This window comes from Eucyclogobius newberryi, unplaced genomic scaffold (genome assembly GCF_026437365.1).
Source record: "Eucyclogobius newberryi isolate DKJ021-1_F unplaced genomic scaffold, fEucNew1.0.hap1 SCAF_18, whole genome shotgun sequence".
NCBI lineage: Eukaryota > Metazoa > Chordata > Actinopteri > Gobiiformes > Gobiidae > Eucyclogobius > Eucyclogobius newberryi.
Window position 1 is genome coordinate 3341597 of NW_027315812.1, and position 19409 is coordinate 3361005.

General features: G+C 53.2%; 1 protein-coding gene across 1 annotated transcript in view; it reads right to left on the reverse strand.

Annotated features, from left to right (window-relative positions):
• The window catches only part of LOC140364910 (melanoma receptor tyrosine-protein kinase-like), a gene marked incomplete at its 5' end in the record, with an annotated part of 62558 nt that overhangs the window by 26667 nt on the left and 16482 nt on the right, over positions 1-19409 (reverse strand). Inside the window, 10 exons of the mRNA XM_072451291.1 lie at positions 1792-1947; positions 3852-4037; positions 6946-7044; positions 7712-7834; positions 8523-8667; positions 12033-12065; positions 12531-12688; positions 12997-13087; positions 16502-16634; positions 18796-18986. Coding sequence (XP_072307392.1) covers positions 1792-1947; positions 3852-4037; positions 6946-7044; positions 7712-7834; positions 8523-8667; positions 12033-12065; positions 12531-12688; positions 12997-13087; positions 16502-16634; positions 18796-18986 — 1315 coding nt within the window. The remainder of the gene's footprint in view (positions 1-1791; positions 1948-3851; positions 4038-6945; positions 7045-7711; positions 7835-8522; positions 8668-12032; positions 12066-12530; positions 12689-12996; positions 13088-16501; positions 16635-18795; positions 18987-19409) is intronic.

The following is a 19409-nucleotide window of genomic DNA, read 5'->3' on the forward strand; positions in this document are numbered from 1 at the left end:
GAACACGCCTGAACACGCCTGAACCTGCCCGCTGAACACGCCCGCTCACGCCCGCTCACGCCCGCTCACGCCCGCTCACGCCCGCTCACGCCCGCTCACGCCCGCTCACGCCTGAACACGCCTGAACACGCCCACTCACGCCTGAACACGCCTGAACACGCCCGCTCACGCCCGCTCACGGCTGAACACGCCTGAACACGCCCGCTCATACCTGAACACGCCTGAACACGCCTGAACACGCCCGCTCACGCCTGAACACGCCTGAACACGCCCGAACACGCCTGAACACGCCTGAACACGCCTGAACCTGCCCGCTGAACACGCCCGCTCACGCCTGAACACTCCTGAACACGCCCGCTCACGCCTGAACACGCCTGAACACGCCTGAACCTGCCCGCTCATACCTGAACACGCCTGAACACGCCCGCTCACGCCCGCTCACGCCTTGAACACGCCTGAACACGCCTGAACCTGCCCGCTGAACACGCCCGCTCACGCCTGAACACGCCTGAACACGCCCGCTCACGCCTGAACACGCCTGAACACGCCTGAACCTGCCCGCTCATACCTGAACACGCCTGAACACGCCTGAACACGCCCGCTCACGCCTGAACACGCCTGAACACGCCTGAACCTGCCCGCTGAACACGCCCGCTCACGCCTGAACACGCCCGCTCACGCCTGAACACGCCTGAACCTGCCCGCTCATACCTGAACACGCCTGAACACGCCTGAACACGCCCGCTCACGCCTGAACACGCCTGAACACGCCCGCTCACGCCCGCTCACGGCTGAACACGCCTGAACACGCCTGAACCTGCCCGCTCATACCTGAACACGCCTGAACACGCCTGAACACGCCTGAACACGCCCGCTCACGCCTGAACACGCCTGAACACGCCCGCTCATACCTGAACACGCCTGAACACGCCTGAACACGCCCGCTCATGCCTGAACACGCCTGAACACGCCTGAACACGCCCGAACACGCCTGAACACGCCTGAACCTGCCCGCTGAACACGCCCGCTCACGCCTGAACACTCCTGAACACGCCCGCTCACGCCTGAACACGCCTGAACCTGCCCGCTCATACCTGAACACGCCTGAACACGCCCGCTCACGCCCGCTCACGCCTGAACACGCCTGAACACGCCTGAACCTGCCCGCTGAACACGCCCGCTCACGCCTGAACACGCCTGAACACGCCCGCTCACGCCTGAACACGCCTGAACACGCCCGCTCACGCCTGAACACACCTGAACACGCCTGAACCTGCCCGCTCATACCTGAACACGCCTGAACACGCCCGCTCACGCCTGAACACGCCTGAACCTGCCCGCTGAACACGCCCGCTCACGCCTGAACACGCCTGAACACGCCCGCTCACGCCTGAACACGCCTGAACACGCCTGAACACGCCCGCTCACGCCTGAACACGCCCGCTCACGGCTGAACACGGCTGAACACGCCTGAACCTGCCCGCTCATACCTGAACACGCCTGAACACGCCTGAACACGCCTGAACACGCCCGCTCACGCCTGAACACGCCTGAACACGCCTGAACACGCTTTGTCTCTCGTGCTTAGAAAAAGTGTTGCTCCGTTTGCGTAACCATGACACATGTCAAACATGTCTAACTCTGGTCCGGTTACGTGAAGAAAGAGTTTAAATCTCTCTGTGATGTCATCAGTGTGCGACACAGAGACACTTTCGGACAGTGTAAACACTGGTTGGACGTGTCCCCCTAGTGGAAAAGCAGGGCAGTGCACGTGTGGCGCTCCTGCCGTACTTTGCCTCCGTCGGCCTGGTACTCGCTCTCGTCGGCCGTCAGCAGTTTGGCCAAACCGAAGTCTGTGATCTTCACGTGATTTGGGGATTTGACCAAAACGTTCCGGGCGGCGAGATCTCGATGCACCAGGTGTCGCTCCTCCAGGTACGACATGCCCTGCAACAGAGCCAGGGTTAGACCGGGGGTAGACCACCGGGTGTAGACCACCGGGTGTAGACCACCGGGTGTAGACCACCGGGTGTAGACCACCGGGTGTAGACCACCGGGTGTAGACCACCGGGTGTAGACCACCGGGTGTAGACCCGGTGTACTTGCATTTTGCCGGAGCAGAACTAAAAGCTAAACAAAGGATGGTTGCCAGGCGACCACAGACAGGGTCAACATTCAGGATGAAGCGTGTGAAGGAGGATCTCTCACTAATGAGCCAGAGTCTGATCCTTCTGAGACTCAGGAGCAGAATAAACATCAGGTCAGATTATCTCTCTACAACATCATCAAAAGTCTGCTTCGTTTTAACGATGGGAAAGAGTCCGACCTCGAGGCCAAAGAGGATTTAAACTAAACCAGGGCTAAGTCCAGAGGCAAAGAACACTGTTCTGTGAAAGACAAAGAGTTTAGTCCTGGTTTAGTCCTGGTTTAGACCTGGTTTAGACCTGGTTTAGACCTGGTTTAGACCAGGTTTAGTCCTGGTTTAGACCTGGTTTAGACCTGGTTTAGACCTGGTTTAGACCAGGTTTAGACCAGGTTTAGTCCTGGTTTAGACCTGGTTTAGACCTGGTTTGGATCTGGTTTAGACCTGGTTTAGTCCTGGTTTGGATCTGGTTTGGATCTGGTTTAGTCCTGGTTTAGACCTGGTTTAGACCTGGTTTAGACCTGGTTTAGACCTGGTTTAGACCTGGTTTAGTCCTGGTTTAGACCTGGTTTAGACCTGGTTTGGATCTGGTTTAGACCTGGTTTAGTCCTGGTTTGGATCTGGTTTGGATCTGGTTTAGTCCTGGTTTAGACCTGGTTTAGACCTGGTTTAGACCTGGTTTAGACCTGGTTTAGACCTGGTTTAGACCTGGTTTAGACCTGGTTTAGACCTGGTTTAGACCTGGTTTGGATCTGGTTTAGACCTGGTTTAGTCCTGGTTTGGATCTGGTTTGGATCTGGTTTAGTCCTGGTTTAGACCTGGTTTAGAACTGGTTTGGCCCGCTGTGGCCCTCCACTGTGGCCCACTGTGGCCCTCTGTGGCCCTCTCTGGCCCTCTGTGGCCCTCTCTGGCCCTCTGTGGCCCACTGTGGCCCTCTGTGGCCCTCTCTGGCCCTCTGTGGCCCACTCTGGCCCTCTGTGGCCCACTCTGGCCCTCTGTGGCCCACTCTGGCCCTATGTGGCCCACTGTGGCCCTCTCTGGCCCTCTGTGGCCCACTGTGGCCCTCTGTGGCCCACTCTGGCCCTCTGTGGCCCTCTCTGGCCCTATGTGGCCCACTCTGGCCCTCTGTGGCCCACTCTGGCCCTCTGTGGCCCACTCTGGCCCTCTGTGGCCCTCTCTGGCCCTATGTGGCCCACTGTGGCCCACTCTGGCCCTCTGTGGCCCACTCTGGCCCTCTGTGGCCCACTCTGGCCCTCTGTGGCCCTCTCTGGCCCTATGTGGCCCACTGTGGCCCTCTCTGGCCCTCTGTGGCCCACTGTGGCCCTCTGTGGCCCTCTGTGGCCCTCTGTGGCCCTCTGTGGCCCTCTGTGGCCCACTGTGGCCCTCTGTGGCCCTCTCTGGCCCTCTGTGGCCCACTCTGGCCCTCTGTGGCCCACTCTGGCCCTCTGTGGCCCTCTCTGGCCCTATGTGGCCCACTGTGGCCCTCTCTGGCCCTCTGTGGCCCACTGTGGCCCTCTGTGGCCCTCTGTGGCCCTCTGTGGCCCTCTCTGGCCCACTGTGGCCCTCTGTGGCCCTCTGTGGCCCTCTCTGGCCCTCTCTGGCCCTCTCTGGCCCACTGTGGCCCTCTCTGGCCCTCTCTGGCCCACTGTGGCCCTCTCTGGCCCTCTGTGGCCCTCTCTGGCCCTCTGTGGCCCTCTGTGGCCCTCACCTTGGCGATCTGCACACACCAGGTGAGGAGCCTCTGGGCCCCGATGAGCTGCTGGTGCTGCCGGACGTAGTCGAGGAGACATCCAAACGGCATGAGCTGAGTGACCAGCTGCACCGAGGAGGCCAAACACACGCCCAGCAGACGCGACACGTGAGGGTGCTCCACGCTCGCCATCACGTATGCCTCCTGGAGGAGGGAGAAGGTCAAAGGTCACAGACAAACATCCTGGAAGAGGGATGGCGAAGGTCAAAGGTCACAGACAAACATCCTGGAAGAGGGATGGAGAAGGTCAAAGGTCACAGACAAACATCCTGGAAGAGGGATGGAGAAGGTCAAAGGTCACAGACAAACATCCTGGAAGAGGGATGGAGAAGGTCAAAGGTCACAGACAAACATCCTGGAAGAGGGATGGAGAAGGTCAAAGGTCACAGACAAACATCCTGGAAGAGGGATGGAGAAGGTCAACGGTCACAGACAAACAAGGAACAGTGTCTCCTGGAAGAGGGATGGAGAAGGTCAAAGGTCACAGACAAACATCCTGGAAGAGGGATGGAGAAGGTCAAAGGTCACAGACAAACATGGAACAGTGTCTCCTGGAAGAGGGATGGAGAAGGTCAAAGGTCACAGACAAACAAGGAACAGTGTCTCCTGGAAGAGGGATGGAGAAGGTCAAAGGTCACAGACAAACATCCTGGAAGAGGGATGGAGAAGGTCAAAGGTCACAGACAAACATGGAACAGTGTCTCCTGGAAGAGGGATGGAGAAGGTCAAAGGTCACAGACAAACAAGGAACAGTGTCTCCTGGAAGAGGGAGGGAGAAGGTCAAAGGTCACAGACAAACAAGGAACAGTGTCTCCTGGAAGAGGGAGGGAGAAGGTCAAAGGTCACAGACAAACATGGAACAGTGTCTCCTGGAAGAGGGAGGGAGAAGGTCAAAGGTCACAGACAAACATGGAACAGTGTCTCCTGGAAGAGGGAGGGAGAAGGTCAAAGGTCACAGACAAACAAGGAACAGTGTCTCCTGGAAGAGGGATGGAGAAGGTCAAAGGTCACAGACAAACATCCTGGAAGAGGGATGGAGAAGGTCAAAGGTCACAGACAAACAAGGAACAGTGTCTCCTGGAAGAGGGATGGAGAAGGTCAAAGGTCACAGACAAACATCCTGGAAGAGGGATGGAGAAGGTCAAAGGTCACAGACAAACATGGAACAGTGTCTCCTGGAAGAGGGATGGAGAAGGTCAAAGGTCACAGACAAACAAGGAACAGTGTCTCCTGGAAGAGGGATGGAGAAGGTCAAAGGTCACAGACAAACATGGAACAGTGTCTTCTGGAAGAGGGAGGGAGAAGGTCAAAGGTCACAGACAAACATGGAACAGTGCCTCCTGGAAGAGGGAGGAGAAGGTCAAAGGTCTGGAACTGCAGCACGAAACACTTTCAGTCTACAATCAGGTCTGCTCTGCGCATGGTCAGAGGTCGGTGAGGTCAGGGTCTGAGGTCCTGCTCTGAGGTCATGGTCTGAGGTCAGGGTCTGAGGTCATGGTCTGAGGTCAGGGGTCTGAGGTCTGCTCTGACTGAGGTCCTGCTCTGAGGTCATGGTCTGAGGTCATGGTCTGAGGTCAGGGTCTGAGGTCCTGCTCTGAGGTCCTGCTCTGAGGTCCTGCTCTGAGGTCATGGTCTGAGGTCATGGTCTGAGGTCAGGGTCTGAGGTCCTGCTCTGAGGTCCTGCTCTGAGGTCCTGCTCTGAGGTCATGGTCTGAGGTCATGGTCTGAGGTCATGGTCTGAGGTCAGGGTCTGAGGTCCTGCTCTGACTGAGGTCCTGCTCTGAGGTCATGGTCTGAGGTCATGGTCTGAGGTCATGGTCTGAGGTCATGGTCTGAGGTCATGGTCTGAGGTCCTGCTCTGAGGTCCTGCTCTGAGGTCCTGCTCTGAGGTCCTGCTCTGAGGTCCTGCTCTGAGGTCCTGCTCTGAGGTCATGGTCTGAGGTCATGGTCTGAGGTCCTGCTCTGAGGTCCTGCTCTGAGGTCATGCTCTGAGGTCCTGCTCTGAGGTCAGGGTCTGAGGTCCTGCTTTGAGGTCCTGCTCTGAGGTCATGGTCTGAGGTCATGGTCTGAGGTCATGGTCTGAGGTCCTGCTCTGAGGTCATGGTCTGAGGTCCTGCTCTGAGGTCCTGCTCTGAGGTCCTGCTCTGAGGTCCTGCTCTGAGGTCATGGTCTGAGGTCATGGTCTGAGGTCCTGCTCTGAGGTCATGGTCTGAGGTCCTGTTCTGAGGTCCTGCTCTGAGGTCATGGTCTGAGGTCCTGCTCTGAGGTCCTGCTCTGAGGTCCTGCTCTGAGGTCATGGTCTGAGGTCATGGTCTGAGGTCCTGCTCTGAGGTCATGGTCTGAGGTCATGGTCTGAGGTCATGGTCTGAGGTCCTGCTCTGAGGTCATGGTCTGAGGTCCTGCTCTGAGGTCCTGCTCTGAGGTCATGGTCTGAGGTCATGGTCTGAGGTCCTGCTCTGAGGTCCTGCTCTGAGGTCATGGTCTGAGGTCCTGCTCTGAGGTCAGGGTCTGAGGTCCTGCTTTGAGGTCCTGCTCTGAGGTCCTGCTCTGAGGTCCTGCTCTGAGGTCATGGTCTGAGGTCCTGCTCTGAGGTCCTGCTCTGAGGTCATGGTCTGAGGTCATGGTCTGAGGTCATGGTCTGAGGTCCTGCTCTGAGGTCATGGTCTGAGGTCATGGTCTGAGGTCATGGTCTGAGGTCCTGCTCTGAGGTCATGGTCTGAGGTCATGGTCTGAGGTCCTGCTCTGAGGTCATGGTCTGAGGTCATGGTCTGAGGTCCTGCTCTGAGGTCATGGTCTGAGGTCATGGTCTGAGGTCCTGCTCTGAGGTCATGGTCTGAGGTCATGGTCTGAGGTCCTGCTCTGAGGTCATGGTCTGAGGTCATGGTCTGAGGTCCTGCTCTGAGGTCCTGCTCTGAGGTCCTGCTCTGAGGTCATGGTCTGAGGTCCTGCTCTGAGGTCCTGCTCTGAGGTCCTGCTCTGAGGTCATGGTCTGAGGTCATGGTCTGAGGTCATGGTCTGAGGTCAGGGTCTGAGGTCCTGCTCTGAGTCTTACATCGAGGATTTCCTGGTTGGCTTTGGGAGACGTTGTCTCTCTCAGGACTTTGATGGCCACACGGATCTTCACCTGTTCTCCTTCTGGAAACCACAGCCCCTGCACACAAGGACCAAGACCGGGGTTTAGACCGAGACCAAGACCGGGACCAAGACCGGGGTTTAGACCGAGACCAAGACCGTGGTTTAGACTAGAGTCCAGACTAGTGTCCAGTCATGTGAACTGGACATAAATGAACCTCTGGACATCCTCTACAGAGACGGGACCAGGGACGAAGTTATGATCCGGGTATGATCTGGTTATGATCTGGTTATGATCTGGTTATGATCTGGTTATGATCTGGGTAGGATCCGGTTATGATCCGGGTATGATCAGGGTATGATCCGGGTATGATCCGGGTATGATCTGGTTATGATCCGGGTATGATCCGGTTATGATCTGGGTAGGATCCGGTTATTATCCGGGTATGATCCGGGTATGATCCGGGTATGATCAGGGTATGGTCCGGGTATGATCCGGTTATGATCTGGGTAGGATCTGGTTATTATCCGGGTATGATCCGGGTATGATCCGGGTATGATCCGGGTATGATCCGGGTATGATCCGGTTATTATCCGGGTATGATCCGGGTATGATCCGGGTATGATCCGGTTATGATCCGGGTATGATCCGGTTATGATCCGGGTATGATCTGGTTATGATCCGGGTATGATCTGGTTATGATCCGGGTATGATCTGGTTATGATCCGGGTATGATCTGGTTTACCTTGTAGACCGTCCCGAAGGCCCCAGAGCCCAGGACTCGGACTGTCTTGAGCTCGGTCTCCTTGAGGATCCGGAGCAGGGCCTGGTTCGGTGCTTGTCCACTCGGGGTCAGCGGCTCCACCAGCTGAAGGACACAAACATGTAACTCACTCTTCTCCACAGAGGGCGCTGTTTCATGTGCCACGCCCTTTTTTCAAATATAAAGGACCTACAACTTCCCACAATGCACCTTGACAAGTAGTGTTCAGACAAGGAAGTCAGGAAAAGCCCAACGCGTTTGTGCAATATACTGAAACAGGTGATGTCATCAGTGTGATGTCATCAGTGTGATGTCATCAATGTGATGTCATCAGTGTGCGACACATGGTTGGACTAAATAAAGGTGTTTTATGGTGTTATTGTGTGTCAGATCAGAACTGTTGTGTCGTTTATGTGGAGTTTGGCTTTTGTTTACACTCTGGTTGCTAAGTAACAGCTGTGGAATGACCTTTGCCTGTCTGTGCTCACGTCCAACCAGGAAATACAATTATAAACTTTACACAAACGGTCAAATTGGGACAAACGGGCTGTAAAATCTGAAATATAACTGAATAACTGTGTGTGATACAGAGTTGATATTATTTGAACTGTGTGGATGAGCCTCACAAACGCTGCAGGGCGTGTCATGAACACGCCTCCGCACAGCCGCGCCCTGTCGTGAGGTCAAACCTGTCAGAGCGAGGACGCACTCAACCGGCACTTTACGTGTTTCTGTTGTGTAATGTTTGTTTGTTGTACTTCCACACGTGTCCAGCAGAGGCACAGGATCTGACCTCTCGCTCCTGCAGGATCCTCCTCATCGTCCTCTTCCTCGTGATTCTCCGTCGACGAAAAAACACGAAAACCACCAACGACACAACGACCAAACACAGAAGAGAACCGACGATCGTAGCGGCCAAGACCGAAGGACGAGAGTCACTGAAACGGAACCAGAACCAGGTCTAAACCAGGTCCAAACCAGGTCTGAACCAGGCCTAAACCAGGTCTAAACCAGGTCCAAACCAGGTCTGAACCAGGTCTAAACCAGGTCCAAACCAGGTCTAAACCAGGTCCAAACCAGGTCTGAACCAGGACTAAACCAGGTCCAAACCAGGTCTAAACCAGGTCTAAACCAGGTCCAAACCAGGTCTGAACCAGGTCTAAACCAGGTCCAAACCAGGTCTAAACCAGGTCCGAACCAGGTCTGAACCAGGTCTAAACCAGGTCTAAACCAGGTCCAAACCAGGTCTGAACCAGGTTTAAACCAGGTCCAAACCAGGTCTGAACCAGGACTAAACCAGGTCCAAACCAGGTCTGAACCAGGTCTAAACCAGGTCCAAACCAGGTCTAAACCAGGTCCGAACCAGGTCTGAACCAGGTCTAAACCAGGTCTAAACCAGGTCCAAACCAGGTCTGAACCAGGTCTAAACCAGGTCCAAACCAGGTCCAAACCAGGTCCAAACCAGGTCCAAACCAGGTCTAAACCAGGTCTAAACCAGGTCCAAACCAGGTCTGAACCAGGTCTAAACCAGGTCTAAACCAGGTCCAAACCAGGTCTAAACCAGGTCTAAACCAGGTCCAAACCAGGTCCAAATCAGGTCCAAACCAGGTCTGAACCAGGTCTAAACCAGGTCCGAACCAGGTCTGAACCAGGTCTAAACCAGGTCCAAACCAGGTCTAAACCAGGTCCAAAACAGGTCTAAACCAGGGCTAAACCAGGTCTGAACCAGGTCTAAACCAGGTCTAAACCAGGTCTGAACCAGGACTAAACCAGGTCTAAACCAGGACTAAACCAGGTCTGAACCAGGACTAAACCAGGACTAAACCAAGACTAAACCAGGTCTGAACCAGGTCTGAACCAGGTCTAAACCAGGTCTAAACCAGGTCTAAACCAGGTCTGAACCAGGTCTAAACCAGGTCTAAACCAGGTCTAAACCAGGTCTGAACCAGGACTAAACCAGGTCTAAACCAGGTCTGAACCAGGTCTAAACCAGGACTAAACCAGGTCTGAACCAGGACTAAACCAGGACTAAACCAGGACTAAACCAAGACTAAACCAGGTCTGAACCAGAACTAAACCAGGACTAAACCAAGACTAAACCAGGTCTTAACCAGGACTAAACCAGGTCTGAACCAGGACTAAACCAGGACTAAACCAGGTCTTAACCAGGAATAAACCAGGACTAAACCACGACTAAACCAGGTCTAAACCAGGACTAAACCAGGTCTGAACCAGGTCTAAACCAGGTCTAAACCGGGTCTAAACCAGGTCTAAACAGGTCTAAACCAGGTCTGAACCAGGTCTGAACCAGGACTAAACCAGGACTAAACCAGGTCTGAACCAGGACTAAACCAGGACTAAACCAGGTCTGAACCAGGACTAAACCAGGACTAAACCAGGACTAAACCAAGACTAAACCAGGTCTGAACCAGAACTAAACCAGGACTAAACCAAGACTAAACCAGGTCTGAACCAGGACTAAACCAGGTCTGAACCAGGACTAAACCAGGACTAAACCAAGACTAAACCAGGTCTAAACCAGGACTAAACCAGGTCTGAACCAGGACTAAACCAGGACTAAACCAAGACTAAACCAGGTCTGAACCAGGTCTAAACCAGGTCTAAACCAGGACTAAACCAGGACTAAACCAGGTCTGAACCAGGTCTAAACCAGGTCTAAACCAGGTCTGAACCAGGACTAAACCAGGACTAAACCAGGACTGAACCAGGTCTGAACCAGGACTAAACCAAGACTAAACCAGGACTAAACCAGGTCTGAACCAGGTCTGAACCAGGACTAAACCAGGACTAAACCAGGTCTGAACCAGGACTAAACCAGGACTAAACCAAGACTAAACCAGGTCTAAACCAGGTCTAAACCAGGTCTGAACCAGGTCTAAACCAGGACTAAACCAGGACTAAACCAAGACTAAACCAGGACTAAACCAAGACTAAACCAGGTCTGAACCAGGACTAAACCAGGACTAAACCAGGACTAAACCAAGACTAAACCAGGTCTGAACCAGGACTAAACCAGGACTAAACCAGGACTAAACCAGGACTAAACCAGGACTAAACCAAGACTAAACCAGGTCTAAACCAGGTCTAAACCGGGTCTAAACCAGGATTAAACCAGGTCTAAACCAGGACTAAACCAGGTCTGAACCAGGACTAAACCAGGACTAAACCAAGACTAAACCAGGTCTAAACCAGGACTAAACCAGGTCTGAACCAGGACTAAACCAGGACTAAACCAGGACTAAACCAGGACTAAACCAAGACTAAACCAGGTCTAAACCAGGACTAAACCAGGTCTGAACCAGGACTAAACCAGGACTAAACCAAGACTAAACCAGGTCTTAACCAGGACTAAACCAGGTCTGAACCAGGTCTAAACCAGGTCTAAACCAGGACTAAACCAGGACTAAACCAGGTCTGAACCAGGTCTAAACCAGGTCTAAACCAGGTCTAAACCAGGTTTGAACAAGGACTAAACCAGGACTAAACCAGGTCTGAACCAGGTCTGAACCAGGTCTGAACCAGGACTAAACCAGGTCTGAACCAGGACTAAACCAGGACTAAACCAAGACTAAACCAGGTCTAAACCAGGTCTAAACCAGGTCTGAACCAGGTCTAAACCAGGACTAAACCAGGACTAAACCAAGACTAAACCAGGACTAAACCAAGACTAAACCGGGTCTAAACCAGGACTAAACCAGGTCTGAACCAGGACTAAACCAGGACTAAACCAAGACTAAACCAGGTCTTAACCAGGACTAAACCAGGTCTGAACCAGGACTAAACCAGGACTAAACCAGGTCTGAACCAGGACTAAACCAGGACTAAACCAAGACTAAACCAGGTCTTAACCAGGACTAAACCAGGTCTTAACCAGGAATAAACCAGGACTAAACCAAGACTAAACCAGGTCTAAACCAGGTCTAAACCAGGTCTGAACCAGGTCTGAACCAGGACTAAACCAGGATTAAACCAAGACTAAACCAGGTCTGAACCAGGACTAAACCAGGTCTGAACCAGGACTAAAACAGGTCTGAACCAGGACTAAACCAGGACTAAACCAAGACTAAACCAGGTCTAAACCAGGACTAAACCAGGTCTGAACCAGGTCTAAACCAGGTCTAAACCAGGTCTAAACCAGGACTAAACCAGGACTAAACCAGGTCTGAACCAGGACTAAACCAGGTCTGAACCAGGACTAAACCAGGTCTGAACCAGGACTAAACCAGGACTAAACCAGGACTAAACCAAGTCTAAACCAGGTCTGAACCAGGACTAAACTTACCCGATACAGTGGGACAGTCCTGGTCCGCTGCAGCTGAAAATCACAGGAAAATGACACATTCAGGAACATTCTTTTGAGGAAAAGACATTTTAAGTGTGAAAAGTCCCACAGACAGTGCTGCCCCCGGTGGCTGAGTGGTTAAGGCGCAGCATAATATGACAAACTCCACGTGCAGCCGGCCGCAGCGTTGTGAGTGCGATTCCCGACTTTGACTATTTACTGCATGTCCTTCCCTCTCTCATCCCCCTTTTCATTCTCATCTGTCCAATAAAACCCGGGCCAAAAATGCGTCTGGATTTACTGCAGACACTAGAGTTTCAGGAGGATAAAATAACAGAAATCAAAAGCCAGCGTAGAAGTTTGAGTCTTTTTGGGAACGAGCTGCTGCTGGTGGTGATAAAAGCAGGCCCCGCCCACCAGCTGAGATTATGACATCATCCAATTCCAAAACCTGAACCAATGAGACAAAAGCTTCTCCCTCCGGGTTCCGTGTCTTACCCTTTGGTGCAGTTGGCGTGGCAGATCTGGCACTGCTGCTCTGAGTCCACATACTTCCAGAGGAGCTGGTTCTGCTCCAGGGGCACAGCCTGAGGACACTGGCCCACACAGAGAGGCCCGTCCTGGGCATGAGCGCAGCCAGAGCACTGGTCTGGACCCTGGACCCGGGAACCACAGGACGGTCAGAGAGAGCAATCACACCCGCCTGAACCAGGCCTAAACCAGGCCTGAACCAGGCCTGAACCAGGTCTAAACCAGGCCTAAACCAGGCCTGAACCAGGCCTAAACCAGGCCTAAACCAGGCCTGAACCAGGCCTGAACCAGGTCTAAACCAGGCCTGAACCAGGCCTGAACCAGGCCTGAACCAGGTCTAAACCAGGTCTAAACCAGGTCTAAACCAGGTCTAAACCAGGTCTAAACCAGGTCTAAACCAGGCCTGAACCAGGTCTGAAGACAGTACACATACCGGTCCTGAGCAGGTGGGGGCGCTGTCCTGGAGTTCACACTCAGAGTGACACTGAACACATCGACCGTCCAGCTCCACCTCCCGCGGCGTTCTGACCAAACAAAACACATGATCAAAGTCCAGAGAATCAGTGGGACCTGGACCTGGTCTGGACCTGGTCTGGACCTGGTCTGGACCTGGTCTAGACCTGGACCTGGTCTGGACCTGGTCTGGACCTGGTCTGGACCTGGTCTAGACCTGGACCTGGTCTGGACCTGGTCTAGACCTGGACCTGGTCTGGACCTGGTCTAGACCTGGACCTGGTCTGGACCTGGTCTGGACCTGGACCTGGACCTGGACCTGATCTGGACCTGGACCGGGACACTTGAGACTAGATCTGTTTATGTCGTTGGATTTCCACACACAGAAGGAGAACCCTCAACCCTCTGGTTACAAGGCAACCAGGACTAAACCAGGTCTAAACCAGGTCTAAACCAGGACTAAACCAGGACAAAACCAGGACTAAACCAGGACTAAACCAGGTCTGAGACAGAATCAGCTGTTGTGACCTGGAGGACTGAGGTGCTTTTGTTGGAAATGGTTCGAGATTCAATTAAAGAAAAATGTGTCACAACAAAAAACAGCCACGAAAACAGTTTTCAGTTTTGTTGATTTTTCAAACACAAAGAAACAGACGAGAGACAAAAGGGACAAAAATCAGCCCCAGCAGAAAGAACATGAAGGTTAAAGTAAATAATGTGTTTATATTAACAAACAGTCAAACCATTATTTATATTTCTGCCTGTACAGTTCTTATACTGAGAGTCATGTGGTGCCTGAGGTTCCTGTACAGGTCTTATACTGAGAGTCATGTGATGCCTGAGGTTCCTGTACAGGTCTTATACTGAGAGTCATGTGGTGCCTGAGGTTCCTGTACAGGTCTTATACTGAGAGTCATGTGGTGCCTGAGGTTCCTGTACAGGTCTTATACTGAGAGTCATGTGATGCCTGAGGTTCCTGTACAGGTCTTATACTGAGAGTCATGTGATGCCTGAGGTTCCTGTACAGGTCTTATACTGAGAGTCATGTGATGCCTGAGGTTCCTGTACAGGTCTTATACTGAGAGTCATGTGGGGCCTGAGGTTCCTGTACAGGTCTTATACTGAGAGTCATGTGGTGCCTGAGGTTCCTGTACAGGTCTTATACTGAGAGTCATGTGATGCCTGAGGTTCCTGTACAGGTCTTATACTGAGAGTCATGTGGTGCCTGAGGTTCCTGTACAGGTCTTATACTGAGAGTCATGTGATGCCTGAGGTTCCTGTACAGGTCTTATACTGAGAGTCATGTGGTGCCTGAGGTTCCTGTACAGGTCTTATACTGAGAGTCATGTGGTGCCTGAGGTTCCTGTACAGGTCTTATACTGAGAGTCATGTGATGCCTGAGGTTCCTGTACAGGTCTTATACTGAGAGTCATGTGGTGCCTGAGGTTCCTGTACAGGTCTTATACTGAGAGTCATGTGATGCCTGAGGTTCCTGTACAGTTCTTATACTGAGAGTCATGTGGTGCCTGAGGTTCCTGTACAGGTCTTATACTGAGAGTCATGTGGTGCCTGAGGTTCCTGTACAGGTCTTATACTGAGAGTCATGTGGTGCCTGAGGTTCCTGTACAGGTCTTATACTGAGAGTCATGTGATGCCTGAGGTTCCTGTACAGGTCTTATACTGAGAGTCATGTGATGCCTGAGGTTCCTGTACAGGTCTTATACTGAGAGTCATGTGATGCCTGAGGTTCCTGTACAGGTCTTATACTGAGAGTCATGTGATGCCTGAGGTTCCTGTACAGGTCTTATACTGAGAGTCATGTGATGCCTGAGGTTCCTGTACAGTTCTTATACTGAGAGTCATGTGGTGCCTGAGGTTCCTGTACAGGTCTTATACTGAGAGTCATGTGGTGCCTGAGGTTCCTGTACAGGTCTTATACTGAGAGTCATGTGGTGCCTGAGGTTTCTGTACAGGTCTTATACTGAGAGTCATGTGGTGCCTGAGGTTCCTGTACAGGTCTTATACTGAGAGTCATGTGGGGCCTGAGGTTTCTGTACAGGTCTTATACTGAGAGTCATGTGGTGCCTGAGGTTCCTGTACAGGTCTTATACTGAGAGTCATGTGGTGCCTGAGGTTCCTGTACAGGTCTTATACTGAGAGTCATGTGGTGCCTGAGGTTCCTGTACAGGTCTTATACTGAGAGTCATGTGATGCCTGAGGTTCCTGTACAGGTCTTATACTGAGAGTCATGTGATGCCTGAGGTTCCTGTACAGGTCTTATACTGAGAGTCATGTGATGCCTGAGGTTCCTGTACAGGTCTTATACTGAGAGTCATGTGGTGCCTGAGGTTCCTGTACAGGTCTTATACTGAGAGTCATGTGATGCCTGAGGTTCCTGTACAGGTCTTATACTGAGAGTCATGTGGGGCCTGAGGTTCCTGTACAGGTCTTATACTGAGAGTCATGTGGTGCCTGAGGTTCCTGTACAGGTCTTATACTGAGAGTCATGTGGTGCCTGAGGTTCCTGTACAGGTCTTATACTGAGAGTCATGTGGTGCCGGGGGTTCCTGTACAGGTCTTATACTGAGAGTCATGTGGTGCCTGAGGTTCCTGTACAGGTCTTATACTGAGAGTCATGTGGGGCCTGAGGTTCCTGTACAGGTCTTATACTGAGAGTCATGTGATGCCTGAGGTTCCTGTACAGGTCTTATACTGAGAGTCATGTGATGCCTGAGGTTCCTGTACAGGTCTTATACTGAGAGTCATGTGATGCCTGAGGTTCCTGTACAGGTCTTATACTGAGAGTCATGTGGTGCCTGAGGTTCCTGTACAGGTCTTATACTGAGAGTCATGTGGTGCCTGAGGTTCCTGTACAGGTCTTATACTGAGAGTCATGTGGTGCCTGAGGTTCCTGTACAGGTCTTATACTGAGAGTCATGTGGTGCCTGAGGTTCCTGTACAGTTCTTATACTGAGAGTCATGTGGTGCCTGAGGTTCCTGTACAGGTCTTATACTGAGAGTCATGTGGTGCCTGAGGTTCCTGTACAGGTCTTATACTGAGAGTCATGTGGTGCCTGAGGTTCCTGTACAGGTCTTATACTGAGAGTCATGTGGTGCCTGAGGTTCCTGTACAGGTCTTATACTGAGAGTCATGTGATGCCTGAGGTTCCTGTACAGTTCTTATACTGAGAGTCATGTGGTGCCTGAGGTTCCTGTACAGGTCTTATACTGAGAGTCATGTGGTGCCGGGGGTTCCTGTACAGGTCTTATACTGAGAGTCATGTGGGGCCTGAGGTTCCTGTACAGTTCTTATACTGAGAGTCATGTGATGCCTGAGGTTCCTGTACAGGTCTTATACTGACAGACGCTTGAGTCTTGAGGAGGAAGTGAAGAATCCCTGGCTCAAATCTGTTCTTACGACATGGAAGGAGCTGATCAAACATACAAACCAAACACAGATATTAAAGGTCTAGACCAGGACATACCCTCTCAGCAGGTGGCAGCTCTCCACACAGCGCCCCCTGCGGTCCACGTGCAGACAGGACACACACAGAGACGGCCCCGGGCCCCAGCAGCCGAGCTCCGAGCACTGAGGGTCACATGACGTGTTCTGCTGCACTGCAACGGATGAAACAGAAGAAGTGCACTAAACAGTCCGTCCTGTAACGCTCACTGCACAGTCCGTCCTGTAACGCTCACTGCACAGTCCGTCCTGTAACGCTCACTGCACAGTCCGTCCTGTAACGCTCACTGCAGAGTCCGTCCCGTAACGCTCACTGCACAGTCCGTCCTGTAACGCTCACTGCAGAGTCCGTCCTGTAACTCTCACTGCACAGTCCGTCCTGTAACGCTCACTGCAGAGTCCGTCCTGTAACGCTCCCTGCGCAGTCCGTCCTGTAACTCTCACTGCACAGTCCGTCCTGTAACGCTCACTGCACAGTCCGTCCTGTAACGCTCACTGCACAGTCCGTCCTGTAACGCTCACTGCACAGTCCGTCCTGTAACGCTCACTGCAGAGTCCGTCCTGTAACGCTCACTGCACAGTCCGTCCTGTAACGCTCACTGCACAGTCCGTCCTGTAACGCTCACTGCACAGTCCGTCCTGTAACGCTCACTGCACAGTCCGTCCTGTAACGCTCACTGCACAGTCCGTCCTGTAACGCTCACTGCACAGTCCGTCCTGTAACGCTCACTGCAGAGTCCGTCCTGTAACGCTCACTGCAGAGTCCGTCCTGTAACGCTCACTGCACAGTCCGTCCTGTAACGCTCACTGCACAGTCCGTCTTGTAACTCTCACTGCACAGTCCGTCCTGTAACGTTCCCTGCGCAGTCCGTCCTGTAACGCTCACTGCGCAGTCCGTCCTGTAACGCTCACTGCGCAGTCCGTCCTGTAACGCTCACTGCGCAGTCCGTCCTGTAACGCTCACTGCGCAGTCCGTCCTGTAACGCTCACTGCAGTGTCCGTCCATTAACGCTCACTGCACAGCCCGTCCTGTAACGCTCACTGCACAGTCCATCCTGTAACGCTCACTGCACAGGACGGACTGTAACGCTCACTGCAGAGTCCGTCCATTAACGCTCACTGCACAGTCCGTCCTGTAACGCTCACTGCACAGCCCGTCCTGTAACGCTTACTGCACAGTCCGTCCTGTAACGCTCACTGCAGAGTCCGTCCTGTAACGCTCCCTGCACAGTCCGTCCTGTAACGCTCACTGCACAGTCCGTCCTGTAACGCTCACTGCACAGTCCGTCCTGTAACGCTCACTGCACAGTCCGTCCTGTAACGCTCACTGCAGAGTCCGTCCTGTAACGCTCACTGCACAGTCCGTCCTGTAACGCTCACTGCACAGTCCGTCCTGTAACGCTCACTGCACAGTCCGTCCTGTAACGCTCACTGCAGAGTCCGTCCTGTAACGCTCACTGCACAGTCCGTCCTGTAACGCTCACTGCACAGTCCGTCCTGTAACGCTCACTGCACAGTCCGTCCTGTAACGCTCACTGCAGAGTCCGTCCTGTAACGCTCACTGCAGAGTCCGTCCTGTAACGCTCACTGCACAGTCCGTCCTGTAACGCTCACTGCGCAGTCCGTCCTGTAACGCTCACTGCTCAGTCCGTCCTGTAACGCTCACTGCGCAGTCCGTCCTGTAACGCTCACTGCGCAGTCCGTCCTGTAACGCTCACTGCGCAGTCCGTCCTGTAACGCTCACTGCGCAGTCCGTCCTGTAACGCTCACTGCAGAGTCCGTCCATTAACGCTCACTGCACAGCCCGTCCTGTAACGCTCACTGCACAGTCCGTCCTGTAACGCTCACTGCACAGTCCGTCCTGTAACGCTCACTGCACAGTCCGTCCTGTAACGCTCACTGCACAGTCCGTCCTGTAACGCTCACTGCACAGTCCGTCCTGTAACGCTCACTGCACAGTCCGTCCTGTAACGCTCACTGCACAGTCCGTCCTGTAACGCTCACTGCACAGTCCGTCCTGTAACGCTCACTGCACAGTCCGTCCTGTAACGCTCACTGCACAGTCCGTCCTGTAACGCTCACTGCACAGTCCGTCCTGTAACGCTCACTGCACAGTCCGTCCTGTAACGCTCACTGCACAGTCCGTCCTGTAACGCTCACTGCACAGTCCGTCCTGTAACGCTCACTGCACAGTCCGTCCTGTAACGCTCACTGCACAGTCCGTCCTGTAACACTCACTGCACAGTCCGTCCTGTAACGCTCACTGCACAGTCCGTCCTGTAACGCTCACTGCACAGTCCGTCCTGTAACACTCACTGCACTTGGCGTTGGCCTGGAGTGAGATGTCCTGTGTGGAGGTCTTGAACAGCGCCCTCCACTGGTCTTCTCGGGTGTAGCACAGCTCAGGATTGCCCTTCAGGAGGACTTTACCGTGGCTGATCTCCTTCAGAGAGCGAAGGCCGAGCCAGCGAAGCCCCTCCCCCCGCATCACCACCAGACTGTGGCCCCTGAGAGCCAATCACATGACATCAAGACTGTGGCCCCTGAGAGCCAATCACATGACATCAAGACTGTGGCCCCTGAGAGCCAATCACATGACATCAAGACTGTGGCCCCTGAGAGCCAATCACATGACATCAAGACTGTGGCCCCTGAGAGCCAATCACATGACATCAAGACTGTGGCCCCTGAGAGCCAATCACATGACATCAAGACTGTGGCCCCTGAGAGCCAATCACATGACATCAAGACTGTGGCCCCTGAGAGCCAATCACATGACATCAAGACTGTGGCCCCTGAGAGCCAATCAAATGACATCAAGACTGTGGCCCCTGAGAGCCAATCACATGACATCAAGACTGTGGCCCCTGAGAGCCAATCACATGACATCAAGACTGTGGCCCCTGAGAGCCAATCACATGACATCAAGA